Source organism: Alternaria atra, assembly GCF_907166805.1.
Source record: "Alternaria atra isolate CS162 genome assembly, contig: 37, whole genome shotgun sequence".
NCBI lineage: Eukaryota > Fungi > Ascomycota > Dothideomycetes > Pleosporales > Pleosporaceae > Alternaria > Alternaria atra.
Genome location: NW_025091336.1, coordinates 863,277 through 882,733, shown reverse-complemented (window position 1 = coordinate 882,733; position 19,457 = coordinate 863,277). Strand labels below are relative to the sequence as shown.

Below are 19,457 nucleotides of genomic sequence, written 5' to 3'. Positions count from 1 at the left end.
GCAGCAGTCCGTTCATACATCAACAGTTGTACCGACACCAGATGCCTCGCTGTATCCAAGATGCATATATGTCGCTATCTGCTTATCTTCACAAGTCTGTAGCTAGCGAGCATATGCTTTTTCGGATCATCGAAGAGCGCGTACTATCCCTGGTAAAAGAGGGCGTTCCGTCGCCAGGTACAAGCCCGCAAAGTGATGATACGCTTGAGTATCTCGGTCGCGTTCAAGCACTGCTGATATATCAGTGCATCGGCCTATACGATGGCAACGTGCGCCTTCGCCACCTCGCTGAGAAGCACATCCCCGTGCTAGATATGTGGATGATAAACCTACTGCAGCACACCAGCCAAGTACCAAACTGCGGCTCCTCCCTCCTAGCACCACCCAACAATCCCATCTCACTCATGTCCTTCACAACCCCCTCCGAAACCCTCTTTTGGTACTCCTGGATCCTGATAGAAAGCATACGCCGCACCTGGCTAGTGATTGCCGGTCTGCATGGCATCTACAAACTCATCTCGCACTCCACCTCCACCTGCATGGGCGGCACGATGTTCACCACCCGCCGAGGGTTCTGGGAAGCGCCATCGGCGGCGGTGTGGGAGAAACGGTGTATGGATACATATGCGGGGATGGTGAGGCTTACGGAAGTGGATAAGATGTTTGCGCTAGTGCCAAAAGAGGAGATTTGTGAGTTTGCGAGGACTGTGCTGAGTTGTACATACGGGGTCGAGCAGGTGGAGAGGTGGGGGATTGGTGAATAATGTTGCAGCTGTATCTCTTGGCGTGGGCTAGATTGCAGAAACGCGGTCTGTAGTACCCGAAGTTCTTACCTCGAGCTTCGCATCTGCTCATTCATAAGGCTAGAAGGATGAGTTCTGCTTGCATGGCCGCGTCTCGCCTGGCATCACCGGATCATGATCGACTTCTGTCACTGTATGGAAAAACGTCCGTCATAAATTTGATTATGAGCGTTCAACTCTGCAAAAAGGATGGCAGGTCCTGGCTTCCGGCATAACTGTTTGCCGCATCCGGGACGTGGTTGAAAACGACACCTGGGCATGTTGGGTCGCGGTCGCGAGCTGTCGCATAGCGTTTTTATTTCTGATCGCGGAAGGCTACGGAGACGATAACAACAGTTACATTAATATACTGTAGGTGTATCCGGGCCATTCAGCTATGCGTCGAAACTGACATAGCAAAGACGCAGCATGCGTATTGCATAGAGAGAGTGCAGCTGCCAGGGTGGTGGGGCTTGACATGCGTAGGGATAAGATAACATCAGCCTATCATGGCACACCTGCCATATTGATCAGCGCGACGCGTCTTTTGCTGGTGGAGCTCTATTGCTTGTGCCATTATCTCTAATATGACATCTGCAGAACTCTCGAGTATAAGACAGGTCAGCAGCCAGGCCGGGCGCGATGTGCCGCTTATCTGCATGGTGTTGAGACATGCCTTTCAAATTCGTGACGGTGTCGCATCCCGATCCGCTCAAGGACCGAAAGAAACAGGAAGGTATCCGGCAGCATGCCATACGTAACAGCATACAGCGTAGCCGAGTTGATCGTATAAAGCGGAGAGATCTATTTGTGCCTTTTGTAGCAAACGAAAAGCGACAGAAGCGGTTCCCAGTTGTCTTTACGAAAACATCATCTATTGGATTGACGGATCCCTTCAACACGTTTTGCGCCTTTCCTGAAAGGCTGCGCATCCTTTTGCGACATCGTATGTACATGCGCATACTCTCTTATAACGGATGACCATAACGTTAAATAGCATCGGCGAAGCAAGCAGGTGAACCAGTCTTCTGTATCGAAGATTCGGGCAAGGTCTTCTTCCAGGGCATGGACAACGTCCTCAAAGGCGCATTGACGGGCCCCATCCTGTTCTACGCCCTATCGCTCGTCCTCACGCTTTCGGCTAACGCCAACGTTCCAAATGTCGAGATACTCACGTACCGCGGCAAGCTCCTCCAAGGCATGCAAACCGCTATGGTAGACCCTGGGTGGAAGCCAACGGCATCTACTATCACCGTTATGCTTATGCTCATCGGATATGATTATCGCATTGAGACCGGTGATGCCGGCAGCATCTTCACACATATACGCGGAGTACAGATGATGATGAGCTTGTACCAAGCGGGGAACATCGCCGTTGTTGCACAAATGCAACGCGCCTTGTTCTGGCAGGATCTGTTTGGTTGCTTTGTTCTGAATACAATGCGTTCGATTTCGCACAAGATGTATGATGGTTGGAAGAATCCACGGCATATAGATACCCAGCTCTGCTGTGCAACACCTAACGGATTTTCTGGCATGGTTGGAGATTGGCTGATAGAATTCGCCATCATACTGGAAGACCTGGCTATGCTTTGTAAAACCGTGGACGAACGTGCAATTACAGGAGATACGCCATTTGTTGATGATACTCCAGCGAATCTGGAGTCTCGGTTGGTAGACTTGCTTAGCACGTCTCGCCTTTCACAGTCATTTGCGGATCCCATTTACGAAGCATGTATCTACGCGGTCTACCTATGTACGTATAAGCTCTCTGTTGGGATCTGGAATAGCTCCTTCATCCCCGAAATATGCGTCGATCGGATTCTTTCTCGTCTTGCAGCTGCCGCTCATGATCCACGGTTGGCATCCTCACGTTCGCTTTTGTTGTAGTTGGTGTTCCTAGTGGCGGCTTGACCGAACGGTTACGCATCAGACAGAGAGTCAAAACATTGATCAATAGCGTGTTTTTCACGCATCTCCGGATATTGCATGAAGAGTGGGGTAATTTCAAGACCTGTATGATGGCCTTCATCTAATCTGAGCACGCCATTGAAGGGAGAGTCTTCCAATTTTGGCGAGAACTGCATCTAGATATAACCCTGTCTTTGCGTTAGTACAAGGCGAGTAACTCCCCGCACTATACAACGTAGCAGAAATCAGCATCTCAATCGCTGGTAGGATGCTTACTAGATATTTTAAAGAGGGCGCAAGGGCGGAAGTCAAGATGCACCTTCCTATTTGAGGTGTTAAGTTAGCCTCATGACTACCACCTTCAGGCTGCACATCACCACGACTACATCTTCCTCCACCAACATCGTTCAGCATGGCGATCATCTTGCGGGAAGTCTCCGATACTGACATCGCACGAGCTTGCGAAATTGAGTCTCTTGCTTATAAAGACAACCCTCTCAACCCGATTCTCAACCCGGGCCCGTTTTTCCCTGGAGCGCTACAACAAAGGATCCAGCATATCGTTGAGATGAGGAACAACGACTCTACTGCACATTACATGCAGGCTTTCGACGATGGAACTGGTCAGATGGTGGCATGGGCGAAATGGCATATTTTCGAGACCACCGAGGCGGCGGCCGCCTCCTTCAAGCCTCTACGCTTCGGGCCTGGAATGGATCCGGAAGCATGCAAGATTTTCTTTGAAGGGATGGCTGAGAGGCGGAAAGCTATTATGGCGGATAAGCCATACATCTGTACGTTTGCGTGCTATATGTATCGTCGAGCAGGCATATATCTCGACACTAACAAATTCTAGATCTCCAACTGCTATATACGCACCCAGACTTTCAGGGTCGTGGCGCGGGAGGTCTCCTTTTAAACTGGGGTACACAGCGTGCCGAAAAACTTGGTCTTCCTATCTATCTGGCGTCCACTCCTGTCGGTCATCGTTTCTACCGGAAGCATGGGTTCAAGGATGTCGAGGTCATCCGGTTCGGTTTCACAAGTTCTTGTGGACCCATCCATGAACAGCCATTGATGTTGTGGGAACCTTCAAGGCCGTGAGCGGTTTTGGTAGATCATTGCATGTTTGGTGTAAGAGTCTTTACGAACACCGTTGCGAGCGTGTACTATTATTTTACCAGAGACGCATATTATTCTCAAGCCTATACCATGGCTGTCTGATCAAAAGCCCTCGTGCTCGCGATGATATCGTTGCGTCTGGCCTTTTATACACACCGCAGTCTCCGCGATACGCGTCCTACAACGTCGAGTGTCATTGTCGACCTTCCACTACTACAAGAATTACGCACCACAACTCAACCACGGGGTACCTGACCTGCGACCTGATCAGAACCATGACATGAAACGCAAGATTGAGGAGCAACTGTAGAATGAACCGAACTTGGAGCTCGAGCAGAATCCAATGGTCGAGCTTGCGACATGGCACGAGTATTCATTACAGGCTAACAGGATGCTTGTGAGTATGACCCATGTAGATACATACGTTGAGATGGTCAATCAGTACCTGGCGATGTATCCATAGCCAACAAACGAGCCTCCTACAAATCCCGCGATGCCAACAGCATCAGCGGCGCCAACGAAGAAACAACTGCAACAACGACATTGACAATACAAGTGGACCGACCAAAACCAGCGATTTGAACAAAAATCTGTTCACAGATGAAGAAGATCGAGAAAGGAGGGTGGAAACACAGTTAGCGATTTGACTGAGATTCGATTGACGAGAAGGAATGGTAGGTGAGCGGTCGTACATTCCATACTTCGCAGCTACATCTAACGTACTTGTCGAAAGCACGTCGCAGCTTGACCCAAATGTCGCTGCCTATGCTAGGGTTCAACTCTGCGTGTCTAGGACTTTGCGCAGGCTCTACGATACCTTATGTTCTCCATCCTCGTTTGTCTAGTTATACCTATGTTGCGAATACTTGATGATCGGTGTGCAACATTCAGCCACCCTATATGCCTTAGGTTGAACGCTTTAGCAGTGAATCGGCCTAGTTCACTTTAATAGAATGAGATATGCGAAGCGTCTTCTCCGGACCACCCTTGGCGAGGGACCAAACTCAGCCGAGGTTTAGATTATAAGAGATGATCTCATCTACGCGCTCACAATCTTCTCCGACCTATCTCTCTACATGTCACATTATACGTACTTCGCTTGCCATACGTTGTATATCCCAAAATGTGTTCGCTAGTTGCTCATACGAACTTGGACTAGTTACTTAGACCACATGCTGCCTTTGTAGCGTCTCTCCGCATCATTGCTAGTCGGCATCAATTGTAATTACTAAAGCGCTTCAGTCTGTTGACACTAAACAGTGGTTAAAGTGTCGCAGCATTAACGTCGCTATCTAGTTATGCAGCTTCCTTTACTCATCTACATTCACCATCTAGTTTGATGATTACACCATCTGCACATACCACGTAGAAGGCTAGAATTCAGCCTTGTCTTCGTTACCGCTCGCCCGCGCTAGAGATTGCAGTGCAGATCTCCAAGACATTCTATCCACGTGTCTTAGTAAGCTTCCGAAGCGCCATCTGAACTCTATGGGGCTTTTAACACCTTTAGCTGCAAACCAGAATCTTGGTTAGTTCGCGTATATAGGGCCCTTGGAGAAAAAAATGTACACACGTTGATTGGCTTTAAGAAGCTTGAAGCTTATTAGTTGAAGAGTCCGAGCATCAGGTGATGTCTACACACACAGATACCTTAGCGGAACATCATTCTATCTTAACTATGACACGCAAGAACACCATCCTTTGATAACCTGGCACAGCCGCATACCGTCAGGCAGTTGGCATATATCCATCGAAGTATTTGGAAGCTAAGCCGGCATCTCTTCGGTACTTGTTTACAAAGCGACACCTTCAGCGCCACACCGCGAACACCACCTTCTCAGGATCGTAACAGACCACAGCAAAAAGAAAGCCCGACGTGGGGGTCTGTAAAGTGTTAGATGTGGAAATCGAATGGCGGCTTGCGAATTACTAACCGAACCCACAACCTTGAGATAACCAATCGAGTCTAATTAGGACGTGAAAGCTAAGAGTCTCACGCTCTACCGATTGAGCTAGCCGGGCTGGTTTTGTTGTCATGTGACCCACAAGAATTACATTGCTCATATTTTTTACATCGTTTAAGGAAATTTTTATTGCAGTCCCGATTGGGCAAATCTTGGCATGGAAGTATGGATCGCGGCAGCTCTCCCGACTGCCTAGTGCGCCACTACTCGAATTTCTTCCAGCGCCACAACCACAACAAATCACCACTATTCTCTGGACCGCCAACGACCGTAATTGAGCGTCCTAGACGCTGCAGTCTCACCATAGCAATTCCTCACCCTCAAGGCCAAGGAACCTGCCATGCGTAGCCTTTAAGGTAGCATGGTCAATCTGTCGTGACCATATCAGTAGCTGCGCAAGATGTTGGAAAGCTTACGTACCAGCCGAAGCAGTTTTTGGTAACATTTTTTCACTGAAAGCGCTAATGCTCTCAAGTTCAGACCTTTAGAATTTGGGTCCTCAAACGCAACTTTAACCATATCCGTCGCTACCATACTAGAGTTTAATTAGCACTTGAGCATAGAAATGTATTTGTATACTCATTCTGGATATTGAGTTCATATGATGATATCCTGCCACTCGAGGGACAGCCATTTGACGAAGAAATTACCCAAAGCTTTGCTTGCGCCATATGTCGACATGGGAAGCATGTTGTCCATAGTCGACAAGCCTCCATCTATACTGGACATATATATGAACCTCGCCTTGATCTTATTCTCCGCTTTGCGCAGCAACGGAAGTACGACCTTGAAAAAATCCAATTGGCCGTACGCGTTGACATCGATGAGGGGCAGAATGCGTCGAGGTCCGATCTCACAGAGTTTGATGCTACTAAGCGTCATGGCCGCATTGGCAATAACTACATCAAGGCTATCAATTTGATGTTCCACCGTCAGGGATTGGATACTGTGTCTGATGGATTCAGATGTTGCGACATGGATCTCGATCACGATGGGAAAGGATCCAGGGGACTTTGACAGAGTATAAAGAGACTGAGCAACTGAGATCTCGGACTGCCGCAACAAGGGGCGTATTTGAATGCTCGAGGTATGCGTTAAAAAGACTTTTGCCAATATCTGGAAGCACTAAGGTGAGTGCCATACTTGAATCGATTGGGGATGAGGTCTGCTGACCGCGATTTGCGCCCGTGGTGAGAACTGTGTTGGTGGACGGCACCACTAAATCCACTTCAGACTAATGTCTGGAAAGATAATGATTGAGTTACGGTGGTATTGATCTAGACATCTCATCCTTATATACACAGCTGCATCATTCCCTTCTTCCTATAACTCGTCCGTATACCTGTCGCCACCCTCGATTAAACTGCACCTTGAGTCGTTTTTGCCCATGACACAGTAGCTGGAGGGTATGTTGGCGCCGACATTGTAGACCGGTCCGGCACTGTGATGATCACGTTGGGCATGTCTCCGTTCCGGCCTGGTACTCCAAACAACATCGGTCTACGACCAATGTGCGACGAACATGACTTCTACTACTTGGCTTCATGCATCACCTACATGGGTGCTTGGAACTTCTCGTCGGCATCACCATGTTAATTTTAGAGTATTGATGCTTTAGCAACAAGCTCCTCAGATCTCACCTGCAGTCTTTCGTTGAGTATATGCACACTCGTTTGACTATTTAGAAGTATATTTATACATATCTACAAATACCAAACTCATTCATGTGACCCCTAACTATCCTTCACCTCAACCAGGGCACCGAAGTCACCAGACGTCCCGACAGCTCTTTCACAATTCCCCTCCTCTTCCTCTCTCACCAACTTACATCTACGCACTCAACACCTCCACAGCCCCAACAAAAAAGCACATCCAAGCCACTATATCCACCGTTCCCATCCTAAGATTATGCCAACTAACCCACTCCCTCACACTTTCGACCGCACTCCCCTTCTCCATCTCTTTCCCGTCCCTCCTCTCACACATCACAAACAACGCCCTCACACTCGGTCCCACCAGTGGCACAAACCCATAATGTGCCGCCGCCGCCCCAGCCCACCCACATACCACTTCCTGGCTCCCCCCAAGCCCTCCCCCCACAGCCCAAGATTCGCACCCGCAGCCAGCAGCGTAATGCTATTGAACCCAACAACCGACCGCACACCTCTATTAAAAAACGCCACAAACCATCTGGGAACGACTATCTGCTCTGCTTCTGCAATTCTAACCGCTCCCGCATTATCATCTTCCCCGTCTTTCCCATTATCATCCCCTCCCTTATCCTTTTCCTTCTCGGTACCCGGCATCGCGGAATGTCGTCGCCCAAGCAGGAATTGACTAATTCCCGAATCTGTTGGTGGTGGGTAGAGAAAGGACGATGTGGTGACATATTCCATGTATGCGTGTGTGAGAGATGCGGTGCTGCTTAGCAGAGGCGCGATTCTTAGTATTGTGAGAAGGGTGGGTGTGAGTGTGAGCGTAAGTCCTAGCGTCGATGTGGTCGCCATGATGGGCACCTCACTTGGGTGTACTGGTACTTCGGTCTTGAAAGGAAAGCGTTCAGAGTGTGTAGGGATGGAATACACGCTTTGCTGAGGAGGGAATTATTCAAAGGTGGAGTCGTGAGGACGGATGGACTAATGTCAGGCCACCTGTGGTCTGACATCTTTTGTTCCAAACTGGGCGGCGCGTGGTTGGACGCCTAATGGGGGTCGAAAGGCGGAAAAGAAAAAAGGACAATTTGTGCATGAAAAGGTACTAGGCCCGACACCGAGAGAGATGTTTCAAAGCCAAGCCAAGGGTTAGTCCTTCTCGTTACTGAGATCGAAGAAGCTACCATAGTCATTTTGTGGCAGCTTCCGTATCGTGCCACCCCACTGGCTCCTGATTCTGGAAAATTCTTGTTTTGCAGATAAGATCCTTCGGTCGCGTTTTTCTAAGTCTCCAGATTGCATCTTGAAATAATCTTTCATGGAGAGACTCATACGCGAGAGGCCGCCACCGACATGGTTACACTTTACACTTTCGTCTGAGAGTAGTTGATCAAATTGCATCAAAACAGACATAGTTACACAATACAAGCCAGATCTCTCACTTGCCCTTACGGAAACTTCATCTCACTTTGCCTTCTGTTGACGTCTCTACAAGCCTAGGATAAGAATAAAATCGAGGCCAGCGATACCAATGGTTACAGTGAAGAACTGGTCAAGGCGTCTGTTGGCGAAGAAAGAGAATGGACACATGCATCTATTCTTCTAAGCTGCGACAACAGCGTTAGTGCAAGCCAAGTCCTGGAAATAAGGAGGAGTGGTAGCCGTGACGTATTCACAGAAACCGAAAGATAACTGGCGTGCTTCAACCATCTTCCCCCGTGGTTAGAACACGACAAGACGAAGCAAGACTTAATAACATGACTTTTATATTCTATGCATTGAATTCCGGTATATCATCCCAAAGTCAGATACCAAACGCCGATCATGCATTCATAACCCTCCTTCCTCCTTCATTCTATCCTTCCTTCGCATCATCCTCTAATCCACATACTCCGACCGCACCTTCTTGGCCCTCCTCTTGTTAGCCTTGAAGTGCTTCTTACTGTTCATCTTCATCTCCGTAGGATCAACATCCGCCTCAAGCGCAGCGACCATCTTCGCTTTCCTACCACTCAGCTCCTTTCCCTGCTCACTGTACTTGTAGTGAAACGGTTGGTTGACCCTTCCCATACCCTGCCCAGGGCCGAAGAAGCGCTTGTCCATACGTTGTGTTTTTTCACCTTGGACAGGTACACCACCGTCGAGGTCGTCGTCCATGAGCGACATGTCGTCAGCCTCCGGACCAGCGAGGGAAGTGTTACCAGGAAGATTTGCAAGAGGGTGGTGTCGGCGCTTAGCGGGGAGATGGTTGATATCGTAGAGTTCGCGGTTGAAGTGCTTGGGGTCTAGCGGAGGGTCGGTGGGTGGGGGGTGGCAGAAGAGAATCTTGCCCTTGACGTAATCTTTGAGGATGTAACGTGCTGCTCGGGACTCATCTGGTTGACCTAGACCTTGAGTGGAGAAGCCTCTGGCGATAGCGTAGGCACGGAGGACTTCGTCAGAGGTCAGGATGCCGGTTCCGCCTTCTTCGATGGGTCGAGGATGGATCTTCATTCCGTATAGCGCCTCGAGGAATGGTTGCGGGATGCGACGTGCGACAAGGCCTGCGGGACCGGTGTACTCTCGAAGCTGATCGATTGGCAGGACACCAGCACAGACAAGCTCTGCTTTGGTTGTTGCGAAGTTGGGGAACACTAGACCGGGACAATCACAGAGGACAACCTTTTCGCTGAGATGAATGGTCTGGAAATGCTTAGTCTTTCCGGGTGTGGCAGACACAGACACTTTCTTTGCGCCAATCAAGGCGTTAATCGTGGACGACTTTCCGACGTTGGGGTAACCGACAAGACCAATCGATGTCTTTCGCGGCTCACCGTTGGGTCCGGTGTCGACATCAGGCGCATGTTGAAGGAAGAGGGCTTCGAGATCCTCGGTAGTCAATATCCGCGTGCGCTCGTCGCCATCAGCCTCTGACTGGCTCGCGCCTGGTACGTCGACTGTCTCTTCATCCACCCACTGTTCCTTCTCCTCTTGCTTATCTTGCAAGTCGATCTTCTTGGCCTCTTTTGCAAGCTCATCGCCTTCTGCGTCGGAGTCCTCACCCATGCCATCGTCAGTCAGCAGTTCGTCGGAGTCGCCAGACTCATCCGATTCATCGTCGTCCTCGAGTCCAGCGCGAGCCTCGTTGATCTCTTTGGCGAGTTCAGCCGAGAAGAACTTGTAGTTGATACCCGCTTCAGTGAAGTAGTCGGCCCAGGCCTTTCGTTGCTCCAACGTCATCATATCTGCCTTGTTGACCAGCAACAGGTTGTTCTTCTTGGGGTCTACCTCCTTGACGTAGTCTTCCAAATCCTCGGATCGGAACATGAGCGGGTTTCGAGCGTCTACAATCTGCACAATCAGATCCGACCTTTCGATAACACGCCACAACTGCCTCCAAACCTCGAGGTTGCGCTCGAAGGGTGTCAGGAGGAGATCGTTGTTCTCTTGTAGTTCAGCCAAGCCTCTCCGCCACTGCAGTAGGGATGCCCTCTCCTTCTCGTCCAACTCTTGTGGCGTAGTGTCCTTGTCCCAGCGAGGTCGCCTCGGCACAGTCAACCTGTTCTTGTTCTCCTTGTGCCGGCGAGTGGCATTGCGCTCTTCAAGTGGCGAGAGGAGGTATGGGTTCTTCTGGTCCTTGTGAATGATCTTGACGTTGTTCATCTTCTCGGCGGTGAAGTCGGTACCGGCCAACTCTGCAGTCGAAAGGAAGTCGTCGAGAGCGCCCTGTTCGGTAACGGAGCGCATCTTCATGTATGAAGCCTCCTTCTTCTCGTTCGTGATGTACTGGAGAATGTTAGTATGAGTCCTCCAATGGCCGTGTGCTCTTCCGGACGCCGCCTAAGACATTTCGCGATCCTCGTACAAGTGCGCAAATATCCAGAGTGGGTGTAGCATGCCACAACATACCTTTTCGCCATTCTGACCTGTTCGCTCGATACCCGCATTGAAGTTGCCCTTGCGCAGGTTGTCGCCCTTTCCCTTTGCGAACCTATCGTTCATCAGGCTGTTACCCAGCCCGACACTCTTTTTGGATTTGGCGAGCACCATATTTGCGGTTGAAAGTGTGTGTTGTGTGGTTGTGGCGGGTGTTTTTGACCCAATAGAGGGGTGAGTGGAAAGAGAAAGTTGCGACGGGAGTTGCCCCACCACGTCATTCACCGGCTGCCTCGCCTAAATTATTTTTCTGAGCGCCCGACGCCAAAAGACCCTTTGTAAGCGCCTTCCCCAGAATTCTACGACAGTCAATACTCGCCACTGCCGTAGAAATCATCGTGAACAGTCACGCAACCCGCCACGATGCCTCGCCGACAATTCATGTGAGTGGAGAAATTTGGGTGCGCAATCAAAAGTACCCCGCTAACCCCGCGACAGCGATAAGAAGACTGCGACAAACTTTCGTCTCGTCCACCGCGCGCAAAATGACCCCCGAATCCACGACGAAGATGCCCCGCAGATGGTCTTCGCTGAGACCATCGCGCCGAACCAGCGCGAAGAGTCCGAGCCGGCGGGAAGTTCACGTGCATCGCAATACTCGGCAGCGACGGGACGCAGCAAGATCAAGTCAAGGCGCGACCTAGAAAGCGAGTATGGCGCCAAAGTACGGAAGAATGAGGGTGAAGCCGCCAACTACGGCATCTACTACGATGACACAGAGTACGACTACATGCAGCACATGCGCGACCTGGGCTCGGGCGCCGGCGATGCATACTTTGTCGAGGCCAAGGCCGAGAAGAAGGGAAAGCAGAAGATGGATTTGGCGGACATGCTGCGCGACGCATCGCTGAGCGACAGCCGAAGCCAGGCTGATCTCAGCGTGAGCAGCAACATCAGCAGCGTGAGCGACTTTTTCGGAGAAGACATGGCACCTTCAGAGTTCGTACGCAAGTCAACCTACCAAGACCAGCAGAACATCCCAGACGCCCTCAAGGGATTCCAACCCGACATGGACCCCCGACTACGAGAAGTGCTCGAAGCGCTAGAAGACGAAGCCTATGTCGAGGACGACGAAGACATCTTCAATGAACTAGCCCAAGATGGCTACGAAGTTGACCAACGAGAGTTCGAAAGCGCCGACTTTGACGCCGACCAAAGAAACCTCATGGACCGCTTCCTCGACGAAGAAGACCCAGGTTGGGAAACCGACGACACAATCAAAGCCTCCTCCCCCAAACTCCGCGCCCAGAAACCCTCCAATGAACCCACCGATCCGTCCTCCCTCCCCGCTCCAGATGAAGCCCCCGCCCCAGCCGACGCCGCAGACATGGCCTACCTAGACGAATTCAAGAAATTCAAACAAGACGTCAAAGCCGCGAAGCCCACCGCCAACAAGCCGGCAGCAGACGACCAATCCTTCATAACAGGCGCCTCAGCCCTCACATCCGGCGGCCGCAGGAAGAAGCGAAAAGGCGCCAAGACATCCACCTCTGGCTACTCCATGTCTTCCTCCGCTCTCCACCGCACTGAAGGTCTCACCCTGCTCGACCAGCGTTTCGATAAAATCGAAGAAGAGTACGCTGATGATGGTTTTGGCAACTACGATTTCCCCGAAGACGACGATGCTTCCATGGTGTCTGGAATGAGTAAGATGAGCGGAATGAGCAAGATGTCTGGTATGAGCGGCTGGTCAAGTAGCGAGGCGCCGCCACTAAGATCGGATTTCGATTCCATCATGGATGACTTTTTGGGAAACCATCATACGCAGGGCAAGAGTGGACGTAGGGTTAAGAAGGGGAAGCAGCAGAGTGGGCTTGAGCAGTTGGAAGAGGTGAGGAGAGGACTGGGAGCGCCAAAGGTTAAGCCGCAGGACAGGTTCAGTGTCTTGAGAGCTTGATAGGTGAGATTCACGTCCTTTTCTTTTGGTATGACGGATATGAATGTATGCATTGTTGGCGTTCTGGGAGAATTGGTAAAAAAAAAAGGTATCAGGTTTTAGACAAAGGCTAGGATATATTATACCCGTATTCACAAGTATACAGTAGGCGCGGGCGCGAGTTGCGATGTTCCGTTGCGATGTTCCGTTGCGATGTTCCGTGGCGATGTTCCGTTGCGATGTTTCATTGCGCGGTTTCTTTGAGATGCTCTCGGGGTAATGTTGGCGTATGCTGACTGCTTGTGGGGCCGCATGCGGGTTCTGCCGCTACGATGACCCTGCGTACGCCCGGCAGGTACCCGCCTAGATTTCACCTACGTAGCTGGAAGGTGGTTCCGCCAGAGGATGCAAGCAACATCTTGAGTCCTTTTTCATTGGTGGTAAATAGATCCCTGTAGTGACGGTGTGATGGAAACACTCTATGATGGACGATCTAGACCGTGACATCTTCAGCATGTTGGATCTCCAGGGTCTTGACGGGGTAGTCGTACGATAGCGGTAAGTCATCTCTGCGGTCTGAACGCCCGTTCCGCAGCTCGCAGGGCGTTAGAGCAAATTAGGTCTCTACCGGTCGAGTCTGAGAAGGCTGATTTCCTCGGATTCCACGTAACATTGCAACGGTTTGGTATATTGGCAACAGCAAGAAAGTGTAGTGCGGATTGATTTGCGCTCTGATTAAGTATGAGGGATATTCTCCAGAACTCGGTGATTCTATCGCTATAGGCGCAGCTTCGGTCAGACTCAGGTTTGTATCGTCGTATGGTTTTGGAATTCAGGCTGAATGTCTGTTTTAGGTGTGCTCTTGTCTCTCAGGCGCCCTGTGGTGGACCCTGAGGCTTCAAGTGGACATACTTGGCAAATCCTCGACTTCACTCTGCGGGGAGAATTGGAGTTGCTGTGCTAGAGGGATAAGCTAAGGCAAGGCCACCCTCAGTATACGAACATATTTGATTAAATGGGGCAACAGCACAGCCGTCAGACTTACACCAAGCAAAGGACAACAGGCAAGCTGCATACGCGCCCTGTAAGATGGGAGGCGAATCTTATGATACGCAAAAGAGAACATTGGTAATTTGCGGTGAAGAGCAGGGCGTGAAGCAGCTATGCTAGGCTCACCTGCAGCTGTCGGCGCTACAGAGATGATCAATCGGCGAGTTGCCTGGAAAGAGAGAGGGTAACTCAGACTGCATTCAGCAACGCCAAGTTGACAAGAAAACGTATATAACTCTTGATCACTCCTCCTCATTTTTCCTCATCATTACACTCACATTGATCACTCAACTCATCAATCTCGCCTCGATTCGAGAAGCCGTAACGATGCAACTCACCAGCATCCTCTTCTACGCTATCTCAGCTACAGGCGTCCTCTCAGCTCCCTACGCTGGCGACACAGGCGCAGCTCCCGATTTCGAGAACTCGTCCACCCCACCCGCAAACACACCATGGTTGAGCTTCACCGATAAAGCCGTATGTGAAATCAGGTTTCTTTGTTTTGCCCTCCATACCTACCTCGATAGGCAGTTACTGACACCCCCATCTTACAGAGTCCCCTCGACCGCCGCGCTTGTTACTCAGCCGCTCCATACGGATGTGACATGGGCAAGAAACGCTGCTGGAAAGTCTGCGGTGATGGCGGAAAGTGGTGCTGGACTGCCAAGGGTGATGGATCTGGAGACTGGATCGGATGTACCGACTGGGGTTCGTGCAACCAGCAGCAGTCGTGTGGCAAGAACTGCCACCACCCTGAGGAGTGCGGATGCGGTTGCTAGAAAGTGATTTGAAGAAGGGGGGAAATGATGAGCTGCTCCATTGCAGGATATAGTGGCTTAGGGGACTGGGGACTGAAAATTTGAGAACCCCTATCAGAAAAGAGACCAGCTTACATTGTCGTGTTTGTCAATGAAGTTTGAAAATCATGTTGGAATTCAAGATGTTCAAGGGCCATGTGTTGCAACTCTTCCACTTATTACACGGGGTCGCTATACTGCTCTGTAATCCTGGTCCGCACTAAAGCGGGTGAGACGTGGTATTGGAGTTCCGCGTGGGTTATCTGGCGACTAGGTGGGATAGTAGGCATTTGGAAATGACATTCCGATTCTATGTGAACTATAGAATGACTAAGTAATAGTCTAGGTAAGAGATGAATCTATAAGAGCCGGCCACAACAAGCGTGTAACGAGAGACCTCCACAACTCTATACTTGTTGCCTTATCATAGTACTGCCCTCACTGCCACACCTCCTGTATGTCTTGCTTGCCTGATAGTTGTGATGGTTGAACATCACAACTTAGCAACCATCACTCACTAGCGCCTAATGGCTAGTCTTAACGTACTATCAATCACGTAGCCAAGCGCCTCGCGATAACCTTTCCTATATTCCTTTGCTTCGGTTGGCCCTTAATATTTATTAACCTACTAACTAGACTTGTTAGCAGTGGAATGACGATTTAGACTTGATGTTTGCAAAGACAATGCCGTTCATGATCATAAGTTCATTCATTGATATCATAAAAAATCGTGATTAAGCATCAGAAAACCCATGCCTTATCCGCACCACATCGTTCTCATCTCCATCGCAGTGATCCATCACACACTGCCACCTTCCTTCCAAACCCTCCAACCTAAGCCTTAGGCTCAACACTGCTCTGCGCAACACCCCTCTGAAGCGCCTTCTTGCTAACAAGCCTGAACCCACCAACAAGCATAAGCAGCGCCAAGCTACCCAACACAACAGCCAAAGTGACAAAAGCACCGATAACACCACCAATAGCAGGCGAGATATCGCTGCCGTTGCTGCCACTCTGTTGCGAAGTAGCAGCATCGTTGTTAGCAAACGCAGCGCAGGAACCAGCAGTGTTACCACACTTGTTGCACCACTGCTCCGTAGTGCTAATAGCAAACTTCTTGAGGTTGTCTTGGAAAGTGTTCCAGGATACGGCGTTGTCGCTGCCGCCGAAGAGGGGGTAGACGGTGGGCTCGCTGGAGTTGGACGCCGTGCCGTTGTGGAAGAGGAAGCGAACCTGGAGATCATCGCCGCTGGGGAAACCAGAGCCTACATCCGCGTTGGTGAAGAGCTCAAAGACCATGGAGCTGGCGTAGTCGACGACGCCAGTGAAGTCGTCGCTGACTTTTTGCAGGTCTGCAAGGCCGAAGAAAGACATGAAAGTAGCGTAGGCGCCGAATTGGATGCCGAATTTCTTGGAGCCAGAGGAAGAAATGATGTTGTTCATGTAAGATAGGATTTCTCCTGCGAGTTGCATACCAGCGACGGCACGCATGTTGTCGCTGGCGTTGTAGGCCAGACCCCATTCGTGGGCGTCGGCAAGGGTCTGGAGCTGGTGGAGAGTGGAGTTGGTCAGGGCATCTGAGTTGGGGATGCTGGAGTTGTGGATTTCGGCTACGTGAATAGTGTCGTAGACTAAATGTGTTAGTTTGGAGCGCAGATACGGGAGTTTTGGGTAGACGTACCGACGTAAGCATTCTTGAAGGTCACCTGATCATCGGCCATCACGCCGTTGATTGAGGGAACAATGGAGGAGTAAAAGTCCCCGGTGCTGGAAGCAAGGTTCTTGTAGGACTCGCTGTCGAAGTAGGAGTTTGAGCTCGTCTTTGCGTTTTGGCAGCTCGATGCATCCTGTAGCCAGCCGTTGTCTTCAGAGCCGGAACCGGTTTCGATGGTGTTGATGGGGATGAGCTGGTAACCGTCCATTGGCGCCTGTACGTTCTGGCCACTTGCGAGTGTCTGGACAGTCTGAACAGGTGGGTATAGACCCTGGAGGAAACCCATGGCTGAGTTCTGGAGGACATTGTCGACAGGTGCTTGGACCTGAAGCTGCGAAAGCTTGACTTCATCCTCATTGATGCCGTGGATCTTGGAGTCGCCGGACAGGTAACGCGAGCGATAGTACTGGCCGGATGTGTAGACCTGCTCGTAACCGAGGGTAGTCAGGTTGGTGGGAGCAAGAGCCTTTGGTGTACGGTCACCATGGCGGTGGAAGATGTAAGCACCAAGAACGGTCTCAGCTGCCTCGGCGCCAGCGAGCAGAGAGAGAGCAGAAACAGCAATGACGGACTTCATGGTGGGCAATTGATAGCTTGTCAACGAAGGAAGCTATTCACAAGAGCGAGTGAAGCAAGTGAACCCAGTGCAAAGCAGCGAAACTCACGAGCAAAGGTGGGATAGAAAAGAGGGTAAAGGCGGACGTCAAGGCATGACTTATACCAGCTATCTCGCTGCATGCCCCGCTGAGTAAAGCAAACCAACTCCGGAGTAAACAATAGCAGCTAGATAGCAAGAGCCATGCCGCCCAATCCGAAGAATCTCCAACCCATGGTATAGCGGGGCACACGCATGGTTCTTTCCGAATCTCGCAACTACGGGAGGGGCATGTGTAAGTGGGGGTTAGAGCGACCCACTGCCCGTGACAAGCTTTTTCCGCGCAACAGGCATCTTTGGCCGAGAATGACTGTCAGCATTGAATAAGTAACAGTCAGAATGACGATACATAATTCACCCGTCGCTGCCGTACAATATCTCACAGACGCCGCCGATTGGTACATCCATCACGGCATCTGTTCCCGTGCTCCAGAAGGCCTTCCAATCCACTTCGTCTGACGCACTAAATTGATATGCTGAGAAAGAGCTTCGTCGACTAGGAGGTGCACTCGCTCTAGTACCTTTTTCCTTGTCTTTATCGTGAAGCTTGTCTGTTACTAGCACCGGATCGCGGACTATCTGTCCAGTTATCCGATCAACAACAGCTATCTGTGCGCATTCATCGACGAGGTTCTCGCAGCTGCTCAGCGGTAGTGTGAGGTAGCGCGTGTTATAGCTTGCTAGGGCAACGTAGATGTAGATGACTAGCACGACCAGCCAGCATGGCACTGCGAGCGCCCACCACCTGTTCGGGTAGTAGTGAATTCCCATCTGGTGCAACATGGGAGCTGGTACATAGGCCCAGAGGATGTACATGAGAAATGCGGCAGAGCTGCCTAGGTACAGTGCAAAGCCGTAGTATTCGTATGTAGGGACTTTCGGCGAGGCCCGAGGTACTGTCGGCGCATGCCGTGCCGAGCTCGCGAGGTTCGTGGGTGTGCTTGTGCCAGTGGTATGCGAACCAGCTCTAGTATATCCTTCTACATCCGACGAGTCTGGTGTTGTAGGTCTCGAGGTCGGGCGGCTGAACGCGGGTCGGAGGAGCGACGTCAATGATGGGGACGGCGGCAGCGGAGTAGGAGGTCTGTTGTAAAAGGGTGGAAAGAGCGCAGTCGCAGTATGTCGCGGGAGGTGACTATACGATTTAGAGGTATACAGTGGTCGAGACGTATGCGCTGGCTCCTCTTCGTCCTCTTCATCCTCACTCGCTACGTCCTCTACCACGAAAGGCTCCTCGTCTTCATCTTGGTTATCTTCTACGGAGGCCGCCTCCGAGAGAGCGCTGTTCGATACTGGCGACAAGGGACTTGCTCCTGGACGAGTAGCGGATCGTGGAGGGGAAGCATGTGTATGATCTTCGCGACCGTCCCTGTCGAATGACCCTAAAGTGGGTAGATTGGGCGTCGATTTCGAGTAGAACCCTGAAGGAACAGAGTCCCCTCTACTATGGGGCGGCATGTCGTTGGGATGTAGTTTGGCGCGAAGTGCCCAGGTGAGCCTCATGCACTTATCGCGTGCTTGAGCCTCTCAATTACGCGTTCGCGCTAGCGGAACCATTCCGCTGCTATTTGCCCTAACATGTTTCACAAGCGAGTCGCCCGTACAAGCGAGGCGCCCACCCCACCAAATTTAATCACCTTTAACGTGCCCCACTATCGAGATGCGCACACCATCGAAATGCGCACGAAATACAGCAATCTATGTTCGCATGCGAATAACTCAACACCACAACAAGCTATCTACGCATTTAATAGCTCGAATTAATCCTCTACTTCTGCTGCATATTTCTTGCATGTGCGCTTATTATGTCCTGCCTCGCCGCAGTTCTTGCAGCGTCGGATACCTCCTGCACTACCACCTGCGCGCACCCTCTCCTGACGCCTCTCCACCTCTAACTGGATCTCAACATCCCTTTGCTCAACTATATCCTCTGCCTCTGCCTGCGATAGGGTTCCTCCCTTCTGGATTCGCTTTTCTTGCGCTTTATACGTTTAGATGCTGCCTGGTTTGCCTCCTCAA

The 19,457-nt window shown here is 50.8% G+C and overlaps 6 protein-coding genes across 6 annotated transcripts; 3 read left to right on the top strand and 3 right to left on the bottom strand.

Annotated features, from left to right (window-relative positions):
• Window positions 1-1,454: 1,454 nt before the first annotated feature.
• On the top strand, window positions 1,455-3,797 carry ALTATR162_LOCUS12015 (uncharacterized protein; the record flags this gene model as incomplete). The annotated part of the gene is made up of 4 exons (XM_043319660.1): window positions 1,455-1,728; window positions 1,780-2,538; window positions 3,059-3,487; window positions 3,550-3,797. 4 exons carry the CDS (start codon window positions 1,455-1,457, stop codon window positions 3,795-3,797), a joined length of 1,710 nt encoding a protein of 569 aa, XP_043175595.1.
• Window positions 3,798-9,309: 5,512 nt separating this feature from the next.
• On the bottom strand, window positions 9,310-11,460 carry ALTATR162_LOCUS12014 (uncharacterized protein; the record flags this gene model as incomplete). Its single annotated transcript, XM_043319659.1, has 2 exons — window positions 9,310-11,196; window positions 11,320-11,460. The coding sequence occupies 2 exons, from the start codon at window positions 11,458-11,460 to the stop codon at window positions 9,310-9,312; spliced, it is 2,028 nt and encodes a 675-aa protein (XP_043175594.1).
• A 249-nt stretch (window positions 11,461-11,709) lies between these two features.
• ALTATR162_LOCUS12013 (uncharacterized protein) lies at window positions 11,710-13,243 on the top strand (the record flags this gene model as incomplete). The annotated part of the gene is made up of 2 exons (XM_043319658.1): window positions 11,710-11,729; window positions 11,785-13,243. The coding sequence occupies 2 exons, from the start codon at window positions 11,710-11,712 to the stop codon at window positions 13,241-13,243; spliced, it is 1,479 nt and encodes a 492-aa protein (XP_043175593.1).
• A 1,356-nt stretch (window positions 13,244-14,599) lies between these two features.
• Window positions 14,600-15,051, top strand: ALTATR162_LOCUS12012 (uncharacterized protein; the record flags this gene model as incomplete). Its single annotated transcript, XM_043319657.1, has 2 exons — window positions 14,600-14,749; window positions 14,827-15,051. 2 exons carry the CDS (start codon window positions 14,600-14,602, stop codon window positions 15,049-15,051), a joined length of 375 nt encoding a protein of 124 aa, XP_043175592.1.
• Window positions 15,052-15,903: 852 nt separating this feature from the next.
• ALTATR162_LOCUS12011 (uncharacterized protein) lies at window positions 15,904-17,360 on the bottom strand (the record flags this gene model as incomplete). The annotated part of the gene is made up of 2 exons (XM_043319656.1): window positions 15,904-16,700; window positions 16,751-17,360. 2 exons carry the CDS (start codon window positions 17,358-17,360, stop codon window positions 15,904-15,906), a joined length of 1,407 nt encoding a protein of 468 aa, XP_043175591.1.
• A 432-nt stretch (window positions 17,361-17,792) lies between these two features.
• On the bottom strand, window positions 17,793-18,896 carry ALTATR162_LOCUS12010 (uncharacterized protein; the record flags this gene model as incomplete). Its single annotated transcript, XM_043319655.1, has 1 exon — window positions 17,793-18,896. One exon carries the CDS (start codon window positions 18,894-18,896, stop codon window positions 17,793-17,795), a length of 1,104 nt encoding a protein of 367 aa, XP_043175590.1.
• Window positions 18,897-19,457: the final 561 nt, after the last annotated feature.